The sequence below is a fragment of the Empidonax traillii genome, unplaced genomic scaffold, assembly GCF_003031625.1.
Source record: "Empidonax traillii isolate 1590-97213 ecotype Southwest subspecies unplaced genomic scaffold, ASM303162v1 scaffold94:size1391941, whole genome shotgun sequence".
NCBI classification, from domain to species: domain Eukaryota; kingdom Metazoa; phylum Chordata; class Aves; order Passeriformes; family Tyrannidae; genus Empidonax; species Empidonax traillii.
The window spans coordinates 531,583-555,277 of NW_020955287.1; the positions used below are offsets into that span (position 1 = coordinate 531,583).

At 40.6% G+C, this 23,695-nt stretch overlaps 1 protein-coding gene across 1 annotated transcript in view; it reads left to right on the plus strand.

Moving 5' to 3' along the window:
- The window catches only part of COLEC12 (collectin subfamily member 12), a 100,116-nt gene extending 85,899 nt beyond the window's left edge, over positions 1-14,217 (plus strand). Inside the window, exons 4-10 of the mRNA XM_027881738.1 lie at positions 3,586-3,684; positions 6,540-7,586; positions 8,943-9,431; positions 10,045-10,181; positions 10,921-11,030; positions 12,730-12,875; positions 14,089-14,217. Of these exons, the coding sequence (XP_027737539.1) occupies positions 3,586-3,684; positions 6,540-7,586; positions 8,943-9,431; positions 10,045-10,181; positions 10,921-11,030; positions 12,730-12,875; positions 14,089-14,108 (2,048 nt within the window). The 3' untranslated portion in view covers positions 14,109-14,217. The remainder of the gene's footprint in view (positions 1-3,585; positions 3,685-6,539; positions 7,587-8,942; positions 9,432-10,044; positions 10,182-10,920; positions 11,031-12,729; positions 12,876-14,088) is intronic.
- The last annotated feature ends 9,478 nt before the right edge of the window (positions 14,218-23,695 follow it).

Genomic DNA, 23,695 nt, shown 5'->3' on the forward strand with positions numbered 1-23,695 from the left:
TGTTCTGGTCAGCAACTACTTGAAAATTTGTGTTCCTCTAGAGAATGTTCACAACATTTTCCACTTCAACCTTGTCAGAAAGTAAGATGACAATGCAGCTAATTCTGACCAAGCTGAGAATTAGGGTGAAGCTAACCAAAACCAAGTTTAAGGCATAGACAACTTTGCATGTTTTGGAATCAGCAGACTGTTGGGAGCAGTGGACTGGCCTTTGTAGGAGATGTTACAACTAGTCAGTCTGCCTGTTTTGCCTTTTTCTGGAGAAAGTGGGAAGTGGCTGTACAAGCCTGGGGGCCTCCCAAGAGGTTGACTTTCACTTCTGAGAGTTCTCCAGATGCTTACCTAAAATTGAAGGCTCCATTCAGTGATGGTCATGGGAGCTTCTACCAGGGAAAGAAAGACATTTCCAGTAATAGGACATCCGTCCATATGACCTCTTTTGACATCAAGAGCAACAAAACCAACATTGGCCCTGGCTCTCTACTCATTCTATTTAGAGTTCATTCTTTCCACTTGCAGGGCAGTAGCAAGAAAGTAAATAAGATACAACTTGCTCAGGGAATGACTTTGTGCAGAGGGTCAAGTTTTGTTTGAACATGGAGGGCAAGATCCCACCCCTGCTTAAAGCAAATACATACATTGGTTTGTCTATGGGATAGCAGCCTTGTCTTTGACCTAACCCTGCAGTTCACATTTGCAGAGACATCTTCTGTTTCTGCTGCTGGAGCTGGATGGTTTGAACTTGGCTCTGGATTGCCCTCTGAGGGGAAACAGACTTAAAATAAGGGAAATGGTTTGCCTAATATAGCTAATTCTGCACTTTACATCAGTTAATCTGGGTAAGTCATGGCCAGTTTAGTATCAAATAGGCAGAAATCAATACCTTGGGTATTCAAAAGCAGTCTTCTCTTTGCAGCCCCTCTAAATGAGCATCTTCCAGCTAAGTTGGGTCTGCCTTCCCTATCACTGCTGTCTGGCATTCGCTTACACTTTAGAATTAAAAGCTACTTCTTTCTGTAGCAGAGAAGCTGCTGGGAAATGAAAGACCTTTTAACAGTGCTCATTAGTGATCTTTCAGATACACAGTCCAGGCATGGCCTTCCCCTCATATCATATCCAATCAATATTACCAGTAAGACTTCTGATTAAAGCCCTGTCTTCATCAAATTTTTGGGGTGTTCCCCACAAAGACTGTTCATAGCTAGAGCTACTTCTCTTTAGTGTGGTTTTTCTTATTTTCTTTTCCTTTGGGCAATGAAAATACTGCTGTTACACATTTCATTCTCTTCAGTCTCATCTAACTGCCAGACAACTACTTATTGATAGGATTTCTACTATTTTCCTTTGCTTTGGACTCTTCACGGAGTGAAGCACCCAAGTTTCCAGTGCTAGATTTGATTCAACCATGAGAACATACCTGTTATAGGACAGTATAAAGTCTTAGTTTTACAAACTTCAGATCTGAAGTACAAACTGGCATTCATTTGAACAGCAAAAGGAAGAAACTGCATTTTCCTTTAATTACTGATAATATATATTCACTTGCCAACTCCAAGTGTGTTGCGTAACTGGAGAAAATGTTGAATGTTACACTAAAGCTGAATTAACCAGATCTATAGGTGATGTGACATTGCTAGTCACATAGTATGTCCTCATGCTCAATGCATGCAATGCATAGGTGTACACATGCATCAGTGGAGTGTCAGAAGTAACTGAAAGACCTTTGCTGATTTGGGCTCCAGCCTGGAAGACAGCTGGGCAGGACAAAGAGAGAATCAACCCTGGATTCATTTAGGGAAAATGGCATACAGAACTTTGACAACTTTAATAGGCAAAAAAAACAGTGAAAAATTGGTGCTATAATGCTTTCTAAAGCAACTGAATACTTTCTGAAGCAACTGAAAAAGCAAAGCCATTACTGTAGCCTGGGTCTGGTGTTTAGCAAGCAATCTGTCATCATCTCAAATACAGAAAGCCACACTCTGACTGACTTTGCACACACGGTACAGTCTCTGTTTTACTGGCTTGTTAGCAATCTAAAAAGAAGCAGACAGGTAATTCACTGAAGGGTATCTGGTCTCTCTGAAAATCCTGAGACCTTTTCACTGTTGTAAGTCCATTCACCTCAGTACCGTTGCATCAGAGATAGTCTTGGTCTGTTTTTCCTCCTGTTGGTTTTGGGGGAGCAGTAAAAGCCTGCTGTGTAACTGTGGTATCCAGAATCAGAAAAAAAAGAAAAAAAAAGGGGGGCAAGAGTTAAGAAAGAAGGAGCACTTGGTGGACTGCACCTTAAAGGTCTGGGATTCATGTTGTTGCTCATGAGCAGCAAAAGATCCTTCCATTTCACTCCTAGTAAAAACCCAAATCTTTACATGGCAATAACTTCTCTATTTCTTAGGTGCAGATCATCTCACAGACAGAAAGAGTTAGTGGTACCTGCTACCCCATACAGGTTTACAGAACCTAAAGACATGGGACACACCTTATTTCTTCTGTTTGAAGCAGGGAGTTGGCACAATAACCAATGTAGCCTCTCCCAGGTTGTTTCAAGCCCATTCTGCTCCCAGTGTTGCAAAAGGGCTAAATAATATCATGATGAGAAGCAAATTCTGCCCCTGGTTGTGGCTTGAATCCAAAAGGATATTAGACAAGGTTTGGTGTGAATGTTGCAGACTACCTCTAACCTTGCAAGGATTTCACATTTTTGCCACTGGAAGCTACCACAGGCTCTTTATTTGTTGTTCTGCTTTTTCCATTCCCATATCAATCCCATCAAGTAATCGAATGTCTCAGTGAGAAGAAAATTACTCAGACATTACAAAATAAAGAGCACATCAGCCATAAATCTGCACTTGCTGAATGGTCATCCTTTCAATCTTAATGAGGCAGAATGGTTTCAAGATCATTTTGAGTGATCTGTACCATTATCAAGGTGTTTAAAATCCCCAAAACTGCCATCTTAGTTCTAACTTTGGTATCTAGATGGCAACTTTTAGTAATTAGAAGGCACAAGAGAAAAAAGGTTATTTTTAAGGAGAAATGGCTCATAGCAAAATAAAAGCAAGTCTTCTTTCACGCATCTGAGCCTTTAGCAATCAGTCTGCCTTTGCCACACAGCACTGTGCTTGGAGCATGGAAATATTGTTAAAAGAACAGGATTTCATTAGTGAGGAAAACCCACAAAGGGGGATTTCCTCATTCAGGAGAGAGATTGCTCATGGGCAAAAAAAAATGTTTAGGGAGTATTGGTAGACTGAAAAGTTGGAAGAATTCTGGGTCTCACCAACAAATAGGAGCTCAACCTTCCAAATTTCACAGAGGAACAGCAAAGTGTAATGGCAAGCAAGGAAATTCTAAGGTGGTTTTTTTTTGAGGGGGGGGGCTGGTGTTTTTTGGGGGGATGGTTATTTGTGGTTTGGTTTGGTTTGGTTTTGGGTTTGGGGGGATTTTTTGTTGGGTGGTGTTGTTATTTTTTGGGGGTGTTATTGGTAGCAGTGGAGTTTTTTGTTTGCTTTATTGTTTTGTAGACTTTTTCCACTATTTCACTTCTCTTCTTTCCATAACATACTGTTCTCTTTCCCCCAGTTGTAGAAAAAATGGACAATGTGACAGGTGGCCTGGAAACATCCCACAGAAGATATACAGAAAAGCTCACAGCGGTGGAGAGCGATCTGAAGAAATTAGGTAATCTACACACAAGCAAAGCTCCTTTGTATTATGGCTCTGGGGTGTTCTCCTGTCAGATAGTGGCAGGAAATTTGTCTGAAAAATCTCAGCCTGTGACAAGATACAGCACTTCCATTCCAGTTTCTAGTGTACTTGTGAAAGCACTTAAAAATAGTTCAGATCAGCTCTACTTAGGACAGCATTTTAAGAATACTTCAAAATTTACAGTTCCCACTGAAGTTTCTTTGGAAGCATTTCTACTTAAACAGACACCTAAAAGCTGTGCTTAGGAGAGAATCTTCTCCGAGGTAGAGACATAAAACATAGCAGAAACTGTTCCACATCAAAAGAGGTTCTACATGAAATGAAAATCTGTCACCCAGTCATCTTGATGCTGTTTTAGCAATTAAGATTCAAAACTAAAGGCCATTTTAAGAGGTGTACAAAATAGTCAGCTGTTCAAAATTCTTATGTCTGAGGCAAGTTGATTACTTCCATAAAATGTTTCTTGGACATCTAAGGAAATACAGGACACAAGGTTGTTATGAGTTCAGATCTTCCAAGTACTATGAAAGTTCTCAGTTTGCAGGAAGATGGAAAAACAAAAATCATGGATAAATGTGGGAAGAAAATAGTGAATGTCTGAGCAATTTATATTGTGTGTAGTGCTTTTATGGACTTTTATAAACCTTTGCATGTTTTTATAAGTACTATAAGTTATAAGTCCCAAGATGGCTGCGGGTGTCTCCTCAANAAACTATTACTTGGTTATCTGTTAATGTCCAATTATAAAGGAATTTGTAATGAATGTTTTCAACTAGATGGTAGCCGGTGTCCAATTGTATGCTTCTTGTCACGGGACCCTGAGTAGAGATGTTATAAAAACCCTGGACCATTGCAATAAAGCGGACATATTTGTGATCTTATAGATCTGTGTGTATGTCCGGTGCCTCTCCGTCAAAAGATAAAGATTCTACTCTCTAAGTGGGCATTTTTACCTTTCTTCCTATACATAGATATTATTATACAAATTATTATATAGATATAAATATAGGCATACATGTATGTGCTTCTTGAAATAAATTCTATTTAGTTTTTTAAACCATATATTGAGATTTTTCTATGAAAAATTACTTTTAGCTTGATTATAAATTTTTACAACTTTTTCCCTTCAAAAAAGAGCTGGCTTCTAAAGTATTTACACACTGCATTTAGTTCAGAGACATGGGGTAATTCAGTGACACGTTCTTTTACTGACACATATACAGAAGTAAATGTTACAATTTAAAGCACATGCAACCTTTTGTGTTATATTTGGGTTATTATATTACACTGATTAAATTTGCACAACTTGTAGCACCTTTGATTCATTCATGCCACATTTTTACATGCTGCTGGGTGGATGGCCAGTGAGATGCTCAGGGCCATCATTTCCCATTTAAGTGGACTTGCCATGGAGGAAGTTAGGAAAGTTCTGTAGCAACTTTTGTAGGGAACATAAAGGTAAGACTACTGCTGTAGGGTCAGAAGAATAACAATGTGTGGTGAATGGAAGACAGGCCTTCAGGGATTAGCTTTAAGTGGACCTGGCAGTTGTCAGAGCTGTGTGAGGAATACAATATAGTTTGAGCTATAGCCAAGAGATAAACATAAAGTCAAGAGCTGAGAAGGTCCTGGAGTGAGACAAGTGGAAGGGAGAGGAACTGTGCTCAGGAAGATGTCCATCCACAAAAGACTCCATAAACACTTCAGGCTGAGGCCTCACAAGCCACCATTTGATGTTTGCCATCACAACTCATTCAAATACACCAGAGAAAACCTCCATACACATTTGTATTCACTTTACTTTATGAAAACCATACTGCTCTCTCTTGGAGTCATCTGAAATCATGGACTCCATACTGCATAATTCATAAATATAGCTACACTTAGATGAGGACAAAAATATATGGACTGTGAGTAAGGAGAGTGAAGTGATTCAGGTCAAGAAAGGGAATCTTCCCTGAAAGCAAGTGTTGACTGCTTATTTCCTTGTGTTCTACATCCTGGCTGAGAGCCTCTGCAGCTTTATCACAGGGCTTTATCATACTCAGACAGGGCTTTATCATACTCAGACAGGCTTCCAGAAGTATTCTGAAGGGCAGTGTAAGCAAGAGCAGAGATGTTCCTCAAAGATTAAAGGTTTTGCCTTCCTCAAACTCAGACCATGAGGAAACAATAATGGCAAAATAAATGTCATTAAAAGCAATAGTAATGTATTAGAAAGAAAACCAGAAATACATCATATCTTGGCATATCTGAAGTAGCCCGCAGGCAAAGCTTTTGTCTCTAAACCATATTGTTTTAAAATAAGTGTTAGAACTTTTTTAAAACTAAACCGAAGATTTTTAAAAAAATGGAACTGTATGTACTAAATCACAGTAAAGATTTTCCACCTGCCAAGAAAAAGTGGAAGAAATCATGAACAACTAAAATAAACTCCTGAGCTTTCAGCAAAATCCAGTTGTAACTTTAAAACATACTCTTACTGATACCTGTTTAATGTTTTGGATTCTGTTTACACTTCAGTTTCCAGTCAGAACACGGCATTATTTGAGTCCATATACTCATCAGTTTCTAGCAGTAGTTCTTCCCATATGTGAATACAGAATCATTGTTTTGTTGTCCTCAGCAAGACACGATTCCTCTTTGCTTTTTTCCTCTGTCTAGTGGCAGAACTTTGCTTAGTGGTTTCTCTTTTCTGGAAAAGATAGAAGTGCTACTGAACAGTTTGTCAATCTGACTGTACTTAAAATATACTGTGGTGTTTTATACTGTGTTTTAAAAAAAACTTATCCTAAAGACTTTCAATTCTTTTTTTTACTGTACAACAGATGACCAAGCTGGACAAAAAGCCTTGAATACTAACACTGAACTGTCCAGCTTCAGATCTGACATTCTGGCTCTTCGTCAGCAGCTTCATGACATTGCAGAAAAAACTACCAGAAACAAAGATACACTGGAGAAGCTCCAAGAGTCTGGAAATGCATTAGATGATAGACAGAGCCAAATGAAAAGTGCCTTAGACAGTAACTCTTTCATGATCATCAGTGTTAATAAGACTCTTCAGTCATATACAGGCTATATCAACAATCTTCAACAAGACACAAGTAATATCCAAACAAACCTGCAAAACCAAGTGCATTCTCATAATGTAGCCATCATGAACCTGAACAACTTAAACCTGACTCAAATACAGCAAAGAAATCTTATCAGTGTCCTGCAGAAGTCAATGGAAGATACAAGCTTGGCTATTCTAAAAATCAGGAATGACTTTCAAAATCTGCAGCAGGTTGTCCTTCAAGCCCGGAAGGACACCGACTGGCTTAAGGAAAAAGTACAAAATTTACAGACTTTGGCCGCCAACAATTCAGCACTGGCAAAAGCTAACAATGATACACTTGAAGATATGAACAATCAGCTCAGCTCCCTCAGTGGGCAAATAGAGAACATCACCACAATTGCCCAAGCCAACGAACAAAACCTAAAGGATCTCCAGGAACAACATAAAGGATATGAAAACAGAACTGCTGCCAAATTCAGCCATCTAGAAGAAAGGTTCCAGATCTTTGAAACTGATATAACCAATATCATCAGCAACATCAGCTACACTGCTCATAGTCTACGGACACTGACTAGCAGTCTCAATGAGGTCAGGACAACTTGTACAGACACCTTAAATAAACATTCAGATGAGCTCATTTTTTTGAACAGCACACTAGCCAATATTCGCCTAGACTCCGCATCTCTCAAGGTGCAACAGGATTTGATGAGGTCAAGGTTAGATGTTGAAGTTGCCAATTTGTCAGTAATCATGGAAGAAATGAAGCTGGTAGATTCCAAACATGGCCAGCTCATCAAGAACTTCACTATCCTACAAGGTATGCAGCTTCCCTAATGATGTCTATGCTGAATTCCTGCTTGCATTAGTTCTTTAGTTCTATGGAAGTTAGTGCATGCTGGTACATGGGCTTTTCCATTATCTAATCCTAAACTTTGGAAACGTACACGTAGCTTGAATTTTCCTTACTAATTTTTCTATGTCTTCTTTACGTAGCTAAAATGGAGATGTTATGAAAGAAGGTTCTGACTTAGCAAAATTTTATTCTGTCTGACTAACTGACTGGATCTGCTTTTGATTTAGTTTCTAAAATAAGCGAGTGAAGGTGTGGAACCTCAAGAAACCAATCTCTGCTAAAGAGGAAATGGCAAAAAAATATATGTTGGACTATTCCCAGAAAGGTCCACCCTTGCTGAAAAACAAGTTACTATTTCACTTTAAGCCAGTTGTTAGTCTGCCAGAAAACATCCTACTTTACTTAGTTTTTAATCTTGGGATATTTTATTTTCTCCAGAAATAAATGGCATCAGGTTTAGGAGGCTTCTCTCAGCCAAGTATTATCCCAAATGAAAAGAACGCTCATATTTCCAACCTGATGTGAACCAGTCAGGCCTGAAACTCTAATCGTAAATATAAATCCAGTGCTCCAAATAAGCTAAGGCTGAATTAGAGCCAAGATTACATGTCAGTGACCCTAACCATTCTCATTTCAACCAGAACTAAATAATTCCAGTTTGGGAATTTATCTCTGGAGGAGTTTAAATTGTGTAGATAGGTGGTGGGGGATAGGAAGACATTGGTAAGGGATTTGCTCAGCCATGATCAGAATCAAAAAATGTTTTGTTGTTTGTTTGTTGTCACAGTATTGCCATTTTCCATTGTGGGTTATTGTTCCCTGTCCTGTTATACCTGGACAGTAAGCAACTTCTGGTGTTTCGCACTGTTGGCCTGTTGCTCCCTAACCATCGTTTCATCTCTGACATTCTGTTATTGACAGAGTAGCAAACAGGGTCAGGAGAAAAAGTCCTGAGGACTAAGAGCAGAGAAGTGAGACTAGAAGGAAAAGGGAGGGTGGCAGAGTGAGGAAACAGGACCATCAGCACACAGGGCCGTGTGCGTCAGTAGCACAGAGTGTGTCTTGCAGGGAGTGTCACCTTGGCTGGTCACCTGGGGCACAGTATCCTGTATGTCATGGAGGCTGAGGAAAGAACAACAATATACAGAACCTGGGAAGTAGATGTACTGTTATAAGCACTGGTGGAAGCAGCTCTTAGCCTCGTTTCTGCATTGTTAAATATCCAGTGTTGCTGGTCTGACATATTAAAAAGGACCCCATGTGGGCTTTCTATTTTGTTTTCTATGCATACCCCTACTTTACATGTTTACATTGTTTCAGGTCCTCCTGGTCCCAGGGGACCTAAAGGTGACAGAGGTCCTCCAGGTCCTCTTGGTCCCGCTGGCCTAAAAGGACAAAAAGGAGAGAAAGGAGAGACTGGACCACCGGGACCTGCAGGTGAGAAGGGCCCACCTGGGCCAGCCGGACCACCAGGAGAAAAAGGAGGGAAAGGTTCAAGAGGATCACCTGGCTCCAAAGGTCAGAGAGGTTCTCCTGGGAAGACCGGTCTGCCTGGACCAAGTGGAGACCCAGGGCCACCAGGTCCACAAGGCAAGGATGGTCCACCTGGGCCTCAAGGCCCACCAGGATTTCAAGGCCTGCAAGGAACTGTTGGAGAACCGGGTGTACCAGGACCTCGAGGACTACCTGGGCTACCTGGAGTCCCAGGGCTGCCTGGTCCAAAGGGGCCACCTGGCCCACCAGGGCCACCAGGTCCAGGGATGCCAATGGCACTACGGAGTGAACCCACATCAGTACCCGAGGCTAATGGTAAGATATCAATACACTGCATCCACCTTCCACTGGCATACAGGTACATGTAGCAGGCAGTGCTCACCGCTTACTTACTGCTTCAAATAACTTTGCCTGCCTTAGATTAAATCGCTGGGATTTCAGAGAATTATCAGAGAATCACAGGATGGTTTGAATTGGAGGGAACCTGAAAGGCTATCTAGTTCCAACCCTGCTGCCGTGTACAGGGACACCTTCCACTAGACCAGGTTGCTCAAAGCCCCATTCAAACCCGGCCTTCAACATTTCCAGGGATGGGGCATCCACAACTCCTCTGGGCACAAAGAGTCCTGTTAAGGGAAACCACACTTGATGGTCTGCCTTCTGATGACCAGAAACTGATATAAGTTAAAGTTTATGGCTAAAGAAAACGTGGCAGTATTGTGAGTAATAAATAATTCCCCTGGCCACACAGTTTAGACTTGATTTTACCCAATCAGGATCCTAACAAGTAAATTCCCAAACTATTTGTAAGTACTTTAGCTAGCAGCATGCTGTAGATGGGTATGTGTTCCTCCACTTCTTATTGGCCCTATTATTAGCCTGTTTACTTACCAGTGACAGGCTTAACACAAAAAAATTCACATCGCAGGTTGTTCTCCTCATTGGAAAAACTATACAGAAAAGTGCTACTACTTTTCAATTGAAAGAGAAATTTTTGAAGAGGCAAAGTTATTCTGTGAAGAGAAAGGATCACACTTGGTTATCATCAACAACAAAGAGGAGCAGGTAAGTACCTTCTCTTTCTGTTTTTCAAGGAGAGAGTTTGAAGTTATTTAACATGTGGAAACCACAAGGTAAGTGTGAAGCCAAGAGCATCATGAATTCATGTAGTGAAGTAGACACAGTGATGACTCATTAGCATTTTGTCCACCCTCTTTCTGATCAGCAGCTTCTCCTTCTGCAGTGTGAGCAGAGCTGGTGCTGACCCTGAATGTGGTGGGCACAGAAAGGTTGCTGAGAATTTTAGTTTTGAACCCTTAAAGATGGAATCCGTTGTGCCTTGCATATTATCAAAAATGCATTTTTTGCATCAGTGAATGTAATTTAATTTTAAATTGTCTTATTTAATGCATGCAGCCTAAGACTACTGTGACCTAAGAATATTTTTAATCTGACTATAAATCTAACTTTATTTTTAATACTATTCAGTACAGCAGTGGGGATGTCAAGATGCAACTGCTTGCTCTCTGTGGTTTTTATTTTCAATTTGTATCTATAAGATGTTAGATGTGACTTTACATCAACCTAACTTTCATGCTTAGCTCTCTCTATCTCATATGCAAACACTGCAATGGATTCTAGTTTGGGCAAGGGGTCACAAGACCAACTTCTGACATGTATCTTCCATTTAAAAAAATTTCTCTGGCCCTTCCTATTCTGATAACAAGACATTCATGAAACCAGTGTAACTTGTGGGCTCCAAAGACAGTTGTCCTTGTTATGGACTAAGATCTTTCTTTCACAGCAATGGATAAAAAGGCAGATTTTTGGGAAAGGCAGCTTCTGGATTGGACTAACGGATTCAGAGAAGGAAAATGAATGGAGATGGCTGGATGGATCCTTACCAGTTTACACGTATGTAAATCAGAAACTGCTACCACTCTTGCTGACACTTCTAAAAGCAGCATCTAGAAATTGTCCAATGGATCCAGATGGCTGTAGATGCCAATGATTTAATTTGTTACAGAGGGTGCTGTTGAACATTTTTTTTCTCTCTCTCCCTTCTCCCTGCACAAGGCTTTCTTTCCTTGCCAGAAAGAAAACTGAATGTTGAATGAAAGAATCACATAACTAAACAGCGTAGTGTTTCTTGCCAAAATGTTTGCTCCTGACTTTTATTACGAAGTTGAGATGGAAAGCACAGACAGTTTAACTGTCTTGGTTTGAATTTTCCTTATTTGCATTACAACTGGCTATAAATAGAGTACTCATTCTGATAAAAAATGACCGGTCTTTAGATAAAGCCCAAATCTGAGTGGAAAGCATTAAACATAAGGAAAATGCATGAAATGAGGGTGTCTATGCTTTGGCCAGCTGAGAACTGAATTGGCAGCTCTCCAGGAATCCTAGAGCTACACCTAATTTGTCCTAAATGGAACAGATTGCAACCACCCAAATTTTTAATACTGAGTAGTAGACTAAAGAGTTTATAGAGCTGAGCATGCTGTGCTTCAGAAAAACAGGCTGCAGTCAGTCAGATGTTATGAAATGATTAGCTGTGATCTCATTGGTGTTCATTTAGATGAAAAACATGGAAAAAGTCAGATGCATTTCAAATGAGCCGTAATATTTTCCTTTTTTCTCCCTCTCTATTTTCATCTTTCTTTCTCTTTATGGCAGCACTGCGACTGATTCCCACTTCAGGCACTGCTTTTAATCAGTTTTCACTACACCATGGTTTTAGGTGCTCTGTTGTAACCTCAGAGCTGTTGGTTACTGATTTTCAGAATATTCCATTACTTCTGGAAAGCTGTGTGTCCTCCCAGGTGCCTGGTTGGGTGCTCTGTGTCAGGCAGGCATGTTTTTTAGCTGAGCGTGGAGTATGTCAGCCAGCAACCACAAGCTCCCTTCAACAACCTGTTTCTTCAGGAAAATGGAGCTTTTAAGTCCTGAGGTTGGAAGTGTTTCCCATTCATTAAACAAAAACAGGATGAGGAAACACTTGCTGCAAGATTTTTTACAAGTACTGTGTTCAGTTTCACCATCAAAGCTAAGGATCTCAAAAGATGTGTATATATACACTATGTACATTCCTTAGAAGTCAAAAAAATTCCCTTCCCATCTGAGCATGTGTCACTCAAACATGTGCATCTTTGCTATTCCTCCCAAGATGCCCACCTTGGTTCAGTCAGAGGGCTGAGCACCTTTTCAGTGAGCAAGGGCAGGGTGTTGCCATCTTGGCAATACCTGTGAGCTTGTGGGCTCTTCTCAGTCCCAGATGCCGACAGGAACTCAGTGTGCAGGTTTTGCAGGCTTGGAGCAACGCACATGGAGCATGGAGCACTCCCACTGTGTGTGCATGTACATTCAGAAACTAAAATAAAGTTCATCGGTCTAAATTTAGGTCTCTGAGTTTTGGCAGCCCAAGGCCGAATAGATTCCCTGGTCTGTAATACATCTGTTTTCCATTTTCAGCAAGAGTCATGTATTGTTTGTTTCAGTGTGTATTTCCCGTTCAGAACAGATCTCATGATGTTTTCGTTAATTTCTTGCGGTGAAAAACTGCCGTGAGTGCTGTGTTGTGCAATCATATCTCTTGCTTTTTGGTTGAAAGAAACTGGAAAACTGGGCAGCCTGATAACTGGAGTCATGGGCATGGACCAGGGGAAGATTGTGCCGGGTTGATCCATGCTGGGCTCTGGAATGACTTCTACTGTGCAGATGTTAACAATTTCATTTGTGAAAAAGACATGGACAAAGGTAAGCAAGGCACTTGGTTTGATTATTTCACCATACCTGTAGTAACTGTCCCACAGCTAAAGGTGAGAAGATCTGGGCTAAATGCAATGGCAGTGCCTTGTTGAGGAAGAGGGGGAACCACATGTGGAGCACTTCTGCTCTGGCCCAGCCCAACATGCCCTTTTCTAATACTTGGAGTGATGTAGGTACTGGATTTATTGCGCTGCAGTCTCAAAGCTAGCCATAGCCATGGCATACTCTTCATCTTGACCATCTCCTGTAGACTTTAAACTTGCCTAAAATTTTAGACATGATTTGGCGTGTGCTCAAGGCCCTAGCCACACTGGAAGATGTTTTTATAGGCTCATTGGCCACACAACAGGACAAGCTGAACTTGGGATGACTCAGGCACCAGCCTTGAAACACCAGAATGGTTTTGTTTCGAGAGTTTGTGCAACAGGAGGCACTTGGTGACTGCTAAGAACTTCCTAAAATTCCCATCACTACTGGGAGATGTCCCATAGGACTGATAACCTGCATCCACAGACATAAGCAATTTATCTCTTGCAGCTGGAGTGAAGGACTCGTAAACTGCCCGTGTGGCCCAGCAGTAGCCCAGGTGATTGCCACAGGGTATCTCTTTTTGTTGATACAGTCATTTCTGCAAGAGCAGAGAACAAACAGGTGGTTCACATGGCTTCTTAAAACCCAGCCACATCACCACAGAACTAGGTGGTGGTTGTGTTCGTGGTGGGGCTCTGCCTGAAATATTATCTCCTCCATACAACCTGTTTAAACATTGCTTTGCCAAGGGTGCATGGCTGCTCCAGTTGGAAACTTGTCAGCTGAATTTCAGTGAAGGCAGACATAAATGTCAGCTGGAGCCAAAATTACTTCCCATCCATAGAAATGCCCCTTGAACCAAAACAAAACAAAGTGCTGAACAAGCTCTGTGTGCGTGTAACTCTGTTTGGATGTCCAGAATGAAGGACCACATGTAAGTAATAATGTAATTTGCCCTAGTTTTCCTACATACATTTGTTATTTTAAGAAAACTTCATGGTTTACAAATATTTATCCTCCAGGACATACAGGATCTGAATATGAGTCTTCTTAAATTTTTTACATACCTTGATCTCTGTAAGTTTTCTTTTTGTGAATTTGGTTAACCTTCACAGGTTTTTTACAAGATTTTTTTTTTCTCTTTGTTTTTCCTTTTTCTCTCATACTCTAGGGCAAATATTTGGAGTGTAATAGGCTGTGACTTTACAGATACCTACATATTATGAAAATCTAGGTAAAGAAGAAGATCCTGGGAGAGAGCAGCAGCAACTTCCAAAATTCAATATTAAAAAAAAAAAAAAAAAAAAAAAAAAAAAAAAAAGAAAAAAGCAAGCACTGAAAACTGGTTTAAAAGCATAAAGGAATTTAACAGCAACTCTTCTCCAGCATCCTGCAATTATTCAAGGCCTTTCAACCCACAGCATCAAGAAATACTGTTGGACTAATTCTGTTATAGTTTTTCTTCCCAACCAGTAACCATATACATAAGCAACTTGTGTCTTCTGAGAAAAGACATTCCATCAAACTGAGTAAGACTGTTGGTCACTCATATAGAAAAACATATAAAGCAACTGTGTAAACAGTTGTTTCATTTGCTAAAATCCCAAATGTAGGAAAATTATACAGATACACGAATATATAGATTTTATATAAATATATATATATAGTCCAACTCCTATCAATAATATGGAATATACTTTTAAGAGCTTTTAAAACTTTGTATTTTTGTACAAAATATTTGCTTTTTACAATTGTTCTCTTTTTTTACTGACTTTTTTTACAAATATAGTGCACAGGGGCCAAAGAAAACAATAAAGGTACTAATAATTCATTAAGATTTGCTGTCAGGCCTAGCTCAGCAGTAGAGAAATATTTTTCCATTTAGAAATATTTGTACTTTCCCAGATGATTTGTTCTGGTTAAATAACTTTTAAAACAGATTTTAGATAGTGTTTTCCTTACTATATGCAGTCTAGTCTGTGTGTGTAGCAATTAAGTTGACTAAGAACTAGTTACTCAATAGCTCTGATCACAGACAGTGTTCCACTGACCATGTTAATAAAAGCTTTTCCTTCCTTTCTTTCTTCCTTCCTTTCTTTCTTCCTTCCTTCCTTCCTGCCTGCCTGCCTGCCTGCCTGCCTTCCTACCTTGCTGCCTTTTCTGCCTGCCTTCTATCCAGCCTGTCTGTTTTCCTGCCTGCCTGCCATCCTACATTCCTTCCACTCACGAGAAAATGCCACAGAAGTAAATCACCAGCTTTTAAGAATGATTTTGAAATGTCTTCATTCCTTCTCCCTTCATGTAAGGAATTCTGCCCCAGTAGGTGCTACACATACTACAGGTCAAGCGCAGATGAGAGACTTTATGAAAAGAGAAAGAAAGAAGCTGCACATATTGAAATATGTTTGTTTTTAAGGCAGATTTCAAGGTCTGGTAAGAAGGACATGCCATACTCAGAAAAGCCTAATAAACTTGCACTTCTCCAAAGTGCTTTGTAAATCAATCTCTCTGTTTTCTTGGACCAAAACAAAGTAGAAAATCCCTCCCAAACAAAGTAGAAAATAAAATATGCTGCAAAACAGAAAGAGATTATATCATTACCCAGCCAGTTTCCTCCACAGTCCCATGAGCCATTGTCTAGGCAGCAGCGTTGCTTATCAGGAATTAAAAAAGTTAGCAGTTAAATTCATTAGCAGAAAATCTTATATTTGTTCCCAGTTTTTATACTCTTTACATGTCCACATGCTATATGATGACGGAAATTGTTTTGGCTTCTTGGGAAGGAGAGCTGTTTTTCCATTACCTCCTGACCTGCCGTTTACCTTGGCTGAATGCAGATAAATTTGTGGAAATATTCCAGCTCTGTTGGAAACAGACAAGATTTTGTACTTCAGATTTTCAAATATTGCTTTTATGACCAACCAATTAAAGGCTGCTGCTTCCCTACAACTCACACTGTCTCCAGTGTTTTAAATTTTAATTATGATTTTCTTTAAAAGTACACCAAATACTAGATTTGGGAATCTGTCCTGTGGGTACAAATTAGATATGAGACAGGAACAACATGAACATTGCAGATGCTTTAATTAAAAGTGAAAGGTCTATGCACTTCAGCTGCGTGCCAAAAACCATGCCATCTTGGAGGCAGAGCTTTTCTTCTGACAGTCTGGATTTCCTGAGACTTCTCTTTTGGCTTTCCATCAGGTTATGAATACAACTTGATTCTGCCATAAACTCTTGTCATGCTGTACCTAGGAGTTGCATGTATATACATTCTGTACTGTTTACATATATATTTACACAGTGTCTGTGGAGATAATGTTAAACTTCTATTTTTGGATAATGAGTTACAAAACTATTATTTTGCATGCCCAGAGAGCCTCACAAACCCTGGTGAGTGGAGCCTTGCGGAGCCACACTGAAATAGAAGCACTGCTACCTTAGTTTTGAATGTTGGCTTATTTAGGTGAAATAACCTGCTTTGGAGCATCTGCCACATTAAATTACATTCTCCCTGCTTTTTACTGATATCATAAACTTCTCTCACCAAAAGAAGCTAATGAGAAACCCTGTTTAGGCCCAAGTTGTTGCAATAGTAGTGATGGTACATATCAAAATCAGATCATCCAAGAGTCACCTAATGTATTCCAGTCAGAGAAGTGACATGCTAAGGACACTGAGAAATAAAATGTGACTGAGTTCACACCTTCTGTTCACACACTTGAATCAAAGACTGCAGCCGTGAGGCAAAATGGCTGGAGAGGGGTGCTGCAGTTGCATGCCTAGCATGTCCATTCATCCTTAAAATATCTCCTGACCAGCCAGGTGGACTGAGACAGACCATACTTTTGACCCAGGATTTCTGCAGGAGGGAAACAGAGGTGTCAAATGGCAACAAAGACTGAAATCACTGAGAGGATCGAGAGAGCGTTAAGACAGCTCAGGAACCTGTCACAGAATGGACAGATTGGCAGGGATGCAAGCAGGACACCAGAACGGGCCAAGAAATTGTCATGAAAGCCAGAGCAGCCACTCTTTAATGGGAAAACATCCCCATTAAATCTGCCTTCTGTGTGATTTGAGGTTGTATGGAAAGTTTTAAGTGACAGGAAATTATTGTGTCCCAGCTCCAGTTTTGGATTTTCCTTCTTATGCACAAATACTGTAATTTGTGATACTGAGCACACATTCCCATCATCCTTTTTCTTGTTTTACATCAAATTAAATGCAGGTTCATACACCCTGGCAAGCACCGAGACTTTTGGAAGAAAAGGAGGAAAAGGCAGAGAGGGTGCAAAGTCATTGTGAAATACATTCAGTGCTGGATTTCTTGATGTGATTTCTGACTCGTTTCATTAATTTATTTGGAAACACCTTCAGCTGATTGGATCTTATAAATTGCAAACTCTCATTGTCTTTGACATCTATAAATAATACCTGCAAGTGTTCCAATAAAGGAATGACTAAGTGGAGACACAGAAGTGAATGTTTTTACTCTGTGCATGCATGTGTAACCAAGAGAGATGTGGATATCAGAGAGATGTGGTGCCAGAAGCACTCATAGGTATTAAAAATCAAACTAATGAAAATTATTTCTATTAAAGCCTTCCTTCTCACTTACACTATCCTAAACATGACTGTGGCTATCTTATCCCAAAAAACAGGCATTCTTTGTGCCTTTTTCTTGAAGCACCTCAGTGCTGGGAACATGGTTTCAAAGGTAAGAGTTGAAAAAGACCTTTAAGAAGGGCTGGAGAAGAAAGAACTCCCTTTGCTGTTTACTGTCCTTGCAGACAAAGCATTTCAGATGGGCCCCCAGGTGAAGAATATCTTGAGTAGAGCAGGATCAGTCCCTACATTAGCCATTATGGTGACTACATTAAATCGGCTGTTTGTAATGGCTACTCTGATCTTGCTGTTCCTCTCTCAGTCAGATGGCTGGCCTCTTTTAATTTACTGTTCCGGGCAAGTAGCTCCTCTGTTCTTAGCAAGTGGCAGGAAGTGGTGTCTGATCACTGGCAAGGCAAGGAGCTGGTCGGAGGGCAGCCACTGGCTGTCAGAGGAAACCGCTCTGCAAGGAATAGGGGAAAGGTGGCTGAGTAGTCTCAGGTGTGAGAAAACAAAACCACTTTTCCCCAGTGAAGCTTCCTTGATTAAAAGCACAGCAGCTAACACAGCTGTAGCATCCAAAGGGAACAAAATGTCTCCAGCCCCGATCTCCAGACTTGCTTTGGTTTTCCCCCCTCACTTCTGCGGGTGTCTCTGTGTCCCCTGGAGATGTTTGCTCCTCCATGAAGGCCCAGCTACCCCTGGAACAGGCTCTGTGCTGCCACGTGCAGGTAGCAGGGGTCACACAGGTGAGAGGCTGGCAGTGGGACAGCTGCCCTGGCACTCCCTTCCACTGGGACACGCAGGGCTTGGGCAGGAGTGGGAGGAGGAGGTTCCCAGTGCTTACCCACACTCACTCAGAGGTACTTTGGGCATCTATAGATGGAAAAGCACAATGCGTTATGTACAAAACCCTTGCTCCCCAGAAACCAGGCCTTTCTGAAATCAGAGCCTATTTGTTCGTTCACCATCTCCATCTCATTTTTTCCATGATGTTTAGTGGAAAGGAAAAAAAAAACTTGGCGAAAAAGATTTTTTAAAGTTCTCATGTGTTTTCTTTCATAGGGTGGAATACGTTTGTTTTTTTCTGTCATCTGGCTCAGAGATGAAAAAAACATTCTTTGATTTCTTTTTCAAAATAAACTTAGTGTAACACTCCAAACTTTGTGTGGAGGGTGGTTTTTTTTTTAGACCAGAACAATAAAAGCAAATTACTAGGCAAATAATGCTCTTTTTAGAGAAGATCTTTCAGGCCATGAGGATTTTCTTACCCAGAGAGCTTCCCAGAGGCATGTAAGTATTGCCAACCCCATTTTGAGACTAGAGGAAAAAGGAGATTTTCAAGAATATGATTCATTGTAATGTCTCAGTTTTAGGGATTTTGGTTTTGTATATTGGAGAGGTGATTTTTAGAAGGTGACTTTTGCCAATGAAAATAACGTTGTCACAGAGCAAATTACTTTTCATACACCTCAGTGAGGGAGTGGACTTTTCAATACTTAATTAAACAGAACCATATCTTTCCCACATCACCATGCATATGGAAGTTGGCCATTTCTGCTGCTGTTTTTGAGAGCAGAGTTGAGTGTGATCACAGCAGAACAACATCAGCGCAGTAGAGAGCTCTGTCCTGTGTGAGTAAGAGTTAACAGATGACACTAAATTACCAAGAGACCCCTTGATCAGAAGAAGGAAGGTTAAAGGACTGCTGAGACCATTGACCCCTCTGCAGCCCAACTTCAACAAATCTTTCAAGAAGCATACCAAGTTATACTTTAAAAATAATTAGGGGTTGCTCTGCCCCTTTAGTCATTGCTCTTCAAAAACTTTATTAGCAGTCCTCTTTTAATAACCAGAGTGAATACAATTATGTCCTGTTTAGACACATTTGTTATGGTTCCAGTGCCATACTTTAGCTTAAATAGCATCTCTCTTGGGACTGTCAAGTAATTGTAGTGGTCAGTGTGGAGCCATTCATCTTAAGGCACAGTAAGGGATGACTGGGAACAAGCACGTCCCTCTGACCAGCCAGGGAGCCCTGATGACAGAGCCTGGCTCTCATCCCACCATCCAGCTTCACAAGGGATTATCTGAGGACACTCTGGGCATCTTGTTGAATAGTGGAAGTTTCCATACTCTTTTCTTCTTAGTGTTTTTAGAGGACAGAGTGCAAAAAAATGGGTATAGAGGATGGTTTCCTGCTGAACTAGAGTAAGTTACAAGTGCTTGGCTTCTTGTAAGGCATTGCCACATTTTAGAAGGCATTTGAAAAATTAGTCTTTAGGTCTGAGCTTAAGCATGCTTATTCTGGGTTTACACCAGAGCAGAATCTTAGTTCAGGTTATAGTTTAAAATCTCCAATTCAGAGATTAGCACATGACTTTTTCTATCTGTCCTGCCAAGGCACAAATCCACACTCAGGCATCACTGTGATTCACGCTCTGAGGATTGCTTCCAAACTCCCTGCATTCACAGTCATGCTCCTGCCAGTCCTGCCAGAGGTCCCGCTGATGGAAGCTGCAAGTCTGAAATGTGACTTTGGAAGAATTTTGTTCGGGAATCCCTCTCATTCAGAAGTCTGGGCATATTGCAAAGATGACATTTCTTTAATTCCAGCTCTATTACCCTCACTCATACAAAACAGATGATGAATTATTCTTCTGAATGGCAACAATGTATTTTTGTCCACTTTTTTTTTAATGTCAAGATAAAAGCCTGGAAGTAGAAGTCAGATAAACCATCCCTTGGCATTGCAGTATCCCACTGTAGCAGACAAATAATGCTCCTGGATTAATGCCTATGAGAACAGCATGAACTGATATTTGAACAAGAGAGCATAGCACTATCTGCTTGTGGAACAAACTTAACTACAGGTACAGTTTTGTCACTGGCCCATCTTCTGTCAGACTGAGACAACCCTGCATGCCTGCTGTATTTCAGGGAAACTGTGGGAGATAAGAGGGAAAAAAGGTAAAGAAAGAAGAGTTGAGGACAGAAGGGGAACAGAGATAAAGAGAAAGGAATAGCTAGTGAGTAGAAGAGAAAAATACGAAGTATGATTGAAGAGGAAAATGAACCCTGATGTTCTCATCGTGGTTTCTAGTAAGATCAACCACAGAGGACCTCTCTTCTCAGAAACAATATAACAGGGCGCTGTCGTGGTTCTCGTAATTCCCATTCTTGGTTCTGAAAAGGACACATCGTTGCCCTGCAAGAGAATCATGTCATTCAGTTGGTGCCTAAAGTCATGTAATACTTTCCCAGCACAAACAAAAATTCCTCGTGGCTCCAGGTCTTCTGGGAGCCAGGCTGGGGCTTTTGTTTTGGTGGCTGGTTGGCTGGTTTTTCCAACACGTCCTTCTCCTCCTACACAAGTTTTGAAACACTGAATATTTTCTAGTTTTCCATCTGTATTAGATGTACAGAGCTCAACTTTGGAAGAAAGATTAAAAACAAGAACATACAGTATGTCTCCAAGCAACAAAACACTGTCTGCAGTGGGAAATATGTCCACAGCAGTATTTGGACTTGCAACTCCTGTTTCCATACTAAACTCTCATTGGTATCTACATTTGAACAGGTGCGCTTCATAAAAAGTCAAACATGCATCTTTAATAAACAAACAGCTGCAGAAATGTACTGATGCTGAAAAAGAGGGATCGGTGATATAAAAAGGAGGTATTTTACTTTTAAAAACCAGACAATTGTTGATTTTGAACACCAGAGACACTGCAATTTCAAATACCATTGAATTTGCTTAAAAGGTAGCATTTTTAAATCCCTGATTTTTAACTTTAAGGTGCAAAACTTTGGGACTCTCAACAGTCATCAGCTGGTGATTTCAAGAAAAAACTACTTTCAAGGGCAGACTGGATCTCAGCATCCCATTTTATCCAGATTAGCCATGTTAGGATTGGGAAGGTGGTCAAAAGCCCAGGTCAGGGCTCTTCATTAGCTAAATCAACTCTCTCCTTCTGTGGAGAAAGAGAGCACTTTATTTATTTCAGATATAACCACAAGATTTCCTGTCTGTGTCCATCTTGTGGCATTTTACATATGAGAAAATTCTAAAAATAAAATAAAAAAAGAGAAACCACAGGCAGAACAGTTGTTGTTCTACCCAGACAAAGCTTTGAATGAAAGTCATTATGATGGACCAGACTCTGCAATTGAAAAGCCATTTACATTTTCAAGTCTGATTCCAACTGTAAATCCTCAGTTATATATATGACAGATTAAAAGACTCTGTCCCCACTGCACTTCTCCCTGGCAATAGAAAAACCATCTGCACAGCATCACTTGTGGTTGCTTCAACTCTGTAGGTACAAATTTTTAGAGGACATGGTGATATATTTTTTTCATTTCCCTTCCCTTCATTCTAACATGCAGCAAAATCACACGCATGGCATTTTTCCAAACCCTATGGTAGTTGGGACCCTGGCTAAGAAGACTGATATGTGTTTTGATTTGCTTTTTCTCCTCAATTTGAGGGGCTACTGCACCATTTCCTTTGTAATCACATCAGCCAGGGTAAAAACCCTGTACAAATACATGGCTCTGAATTCAGGAAATACTGCTGTCTTTCCAAGCACAGAGGGAGAGTGAAAATGAGCGTACACTATGTAACAGGCTGGGCAAATCCATCTGGACCTGAGTCGCTCAGCGCTCTGGCCTTGCTCTGGGCTCCTCACGCCACGGGTAAGGGATCAGGAATGACAGTCCTTCCACATGGAGAGCCAAGAACAAACTTCCCAGAGCCCAGGCAAGTCTTGTTTGACAGTTTAACCACAGTTTGAGAAGTATGTTGCTCTTGCACCACAGCTGTTCGAGGGGAGCTCCCCTTCTACCACTGGCACTGCAGCCAGAGATGTTTCCATGCCCAGAGACCCCAGAGGACACTGGGTCAGTCATTTTCCAATGCACAAGCAGCAGCTTGTGGGCCCTAATTTTCGAACATATTGAAAGGAAGGTGAAGAAATCAGGTGAAGGATCTGTAGTTCTGGTGTGGGGGAGTGAAGGGCAGGGGGAAGGCCAAAACAACCTAGAACAAGTTAATTCTTTGGTTATTAGCTAAAATACATGACAAGTGGAACTTGAGGAAAATATAGTATTTGTTGTTATTTATTGGTGGCGTGATCAGAGCTGTCAGGCACTGGAAAGGAACACACACCACATGCTTCTCCTTCACCTGAGGTGATACATCTGAGAGGTCACAAATTCTAATGCCTGTGAGAGGGCAGAATCAGACCCACTGCTTCTGTTCCAAAAAGAAAACAAACCCCAGAGAAAGGGTTATATTCAGACACTTACTCATAGGTGCTTACTGCTCAGTACCATCTTCTCTCACTGCCAAGGGTGTGGTGTCAGGCTATGTTAGATATGACCCCCTTGTGCCAACACCTCAGCTATGTCATCATTAGGTGACATCAGAAAGTGCTCAGCAAACACACACTAATGCCACTCAGTACCACAGACAACCCGGGACTGGTTTAGTTTGGTTCATATAATAATGAGTATAATGGCATAAACAGATTAAATTCTAGAGCATGAAGTGTGTGTACTTGAAAAATATATTAACTGAAGCATCAGTTAAAGGATTTTCAAGTTGGCTTCTAATCCTACAATTAATACATCAAGGCAAATTATGTCATTTACATGCCAACCAGAGAGGGAAGAAAAAATTTGAGAGTGCTGCGATGAGTGCAACACTTAACTTCAGCTCTTGAATTTAATGGAGAAGCAGTTTTTTTCTAGTAGTGCTCATACGGCGTTTTTGAGTTTTAAAGTACACTGCACCACGCCTAATATGGAATTACTGGGTGCCATTGTGGTTTAGGCAACAGAAGTTAGGGACATCCCAATGCTATCACAAAACCAGTTCATTTTTTTTTCTAAGCTTATCAGGGGTTTTTTGTTGTTGTTTTTTGTTTGTTTGTTTGTTTGTTTGTTTACTAAATTAAAAGGTAGTTTGCTATAATAATTGAAGTCAGAGCCTGGCAGAGCTCAAGGAGATGTGGGTACTACCATCAATTTTCAGGATGACATTTGGCAAAGATCTAAAGGGCCAGTGCAGCAAGTCACTTAAATTTGTTCTTGGCTTTAAACAGATCACTGGTCCTATTGATCAATGTCTTAAATGACTCTTTAGCCCAATTTCTCTCACTATTCAC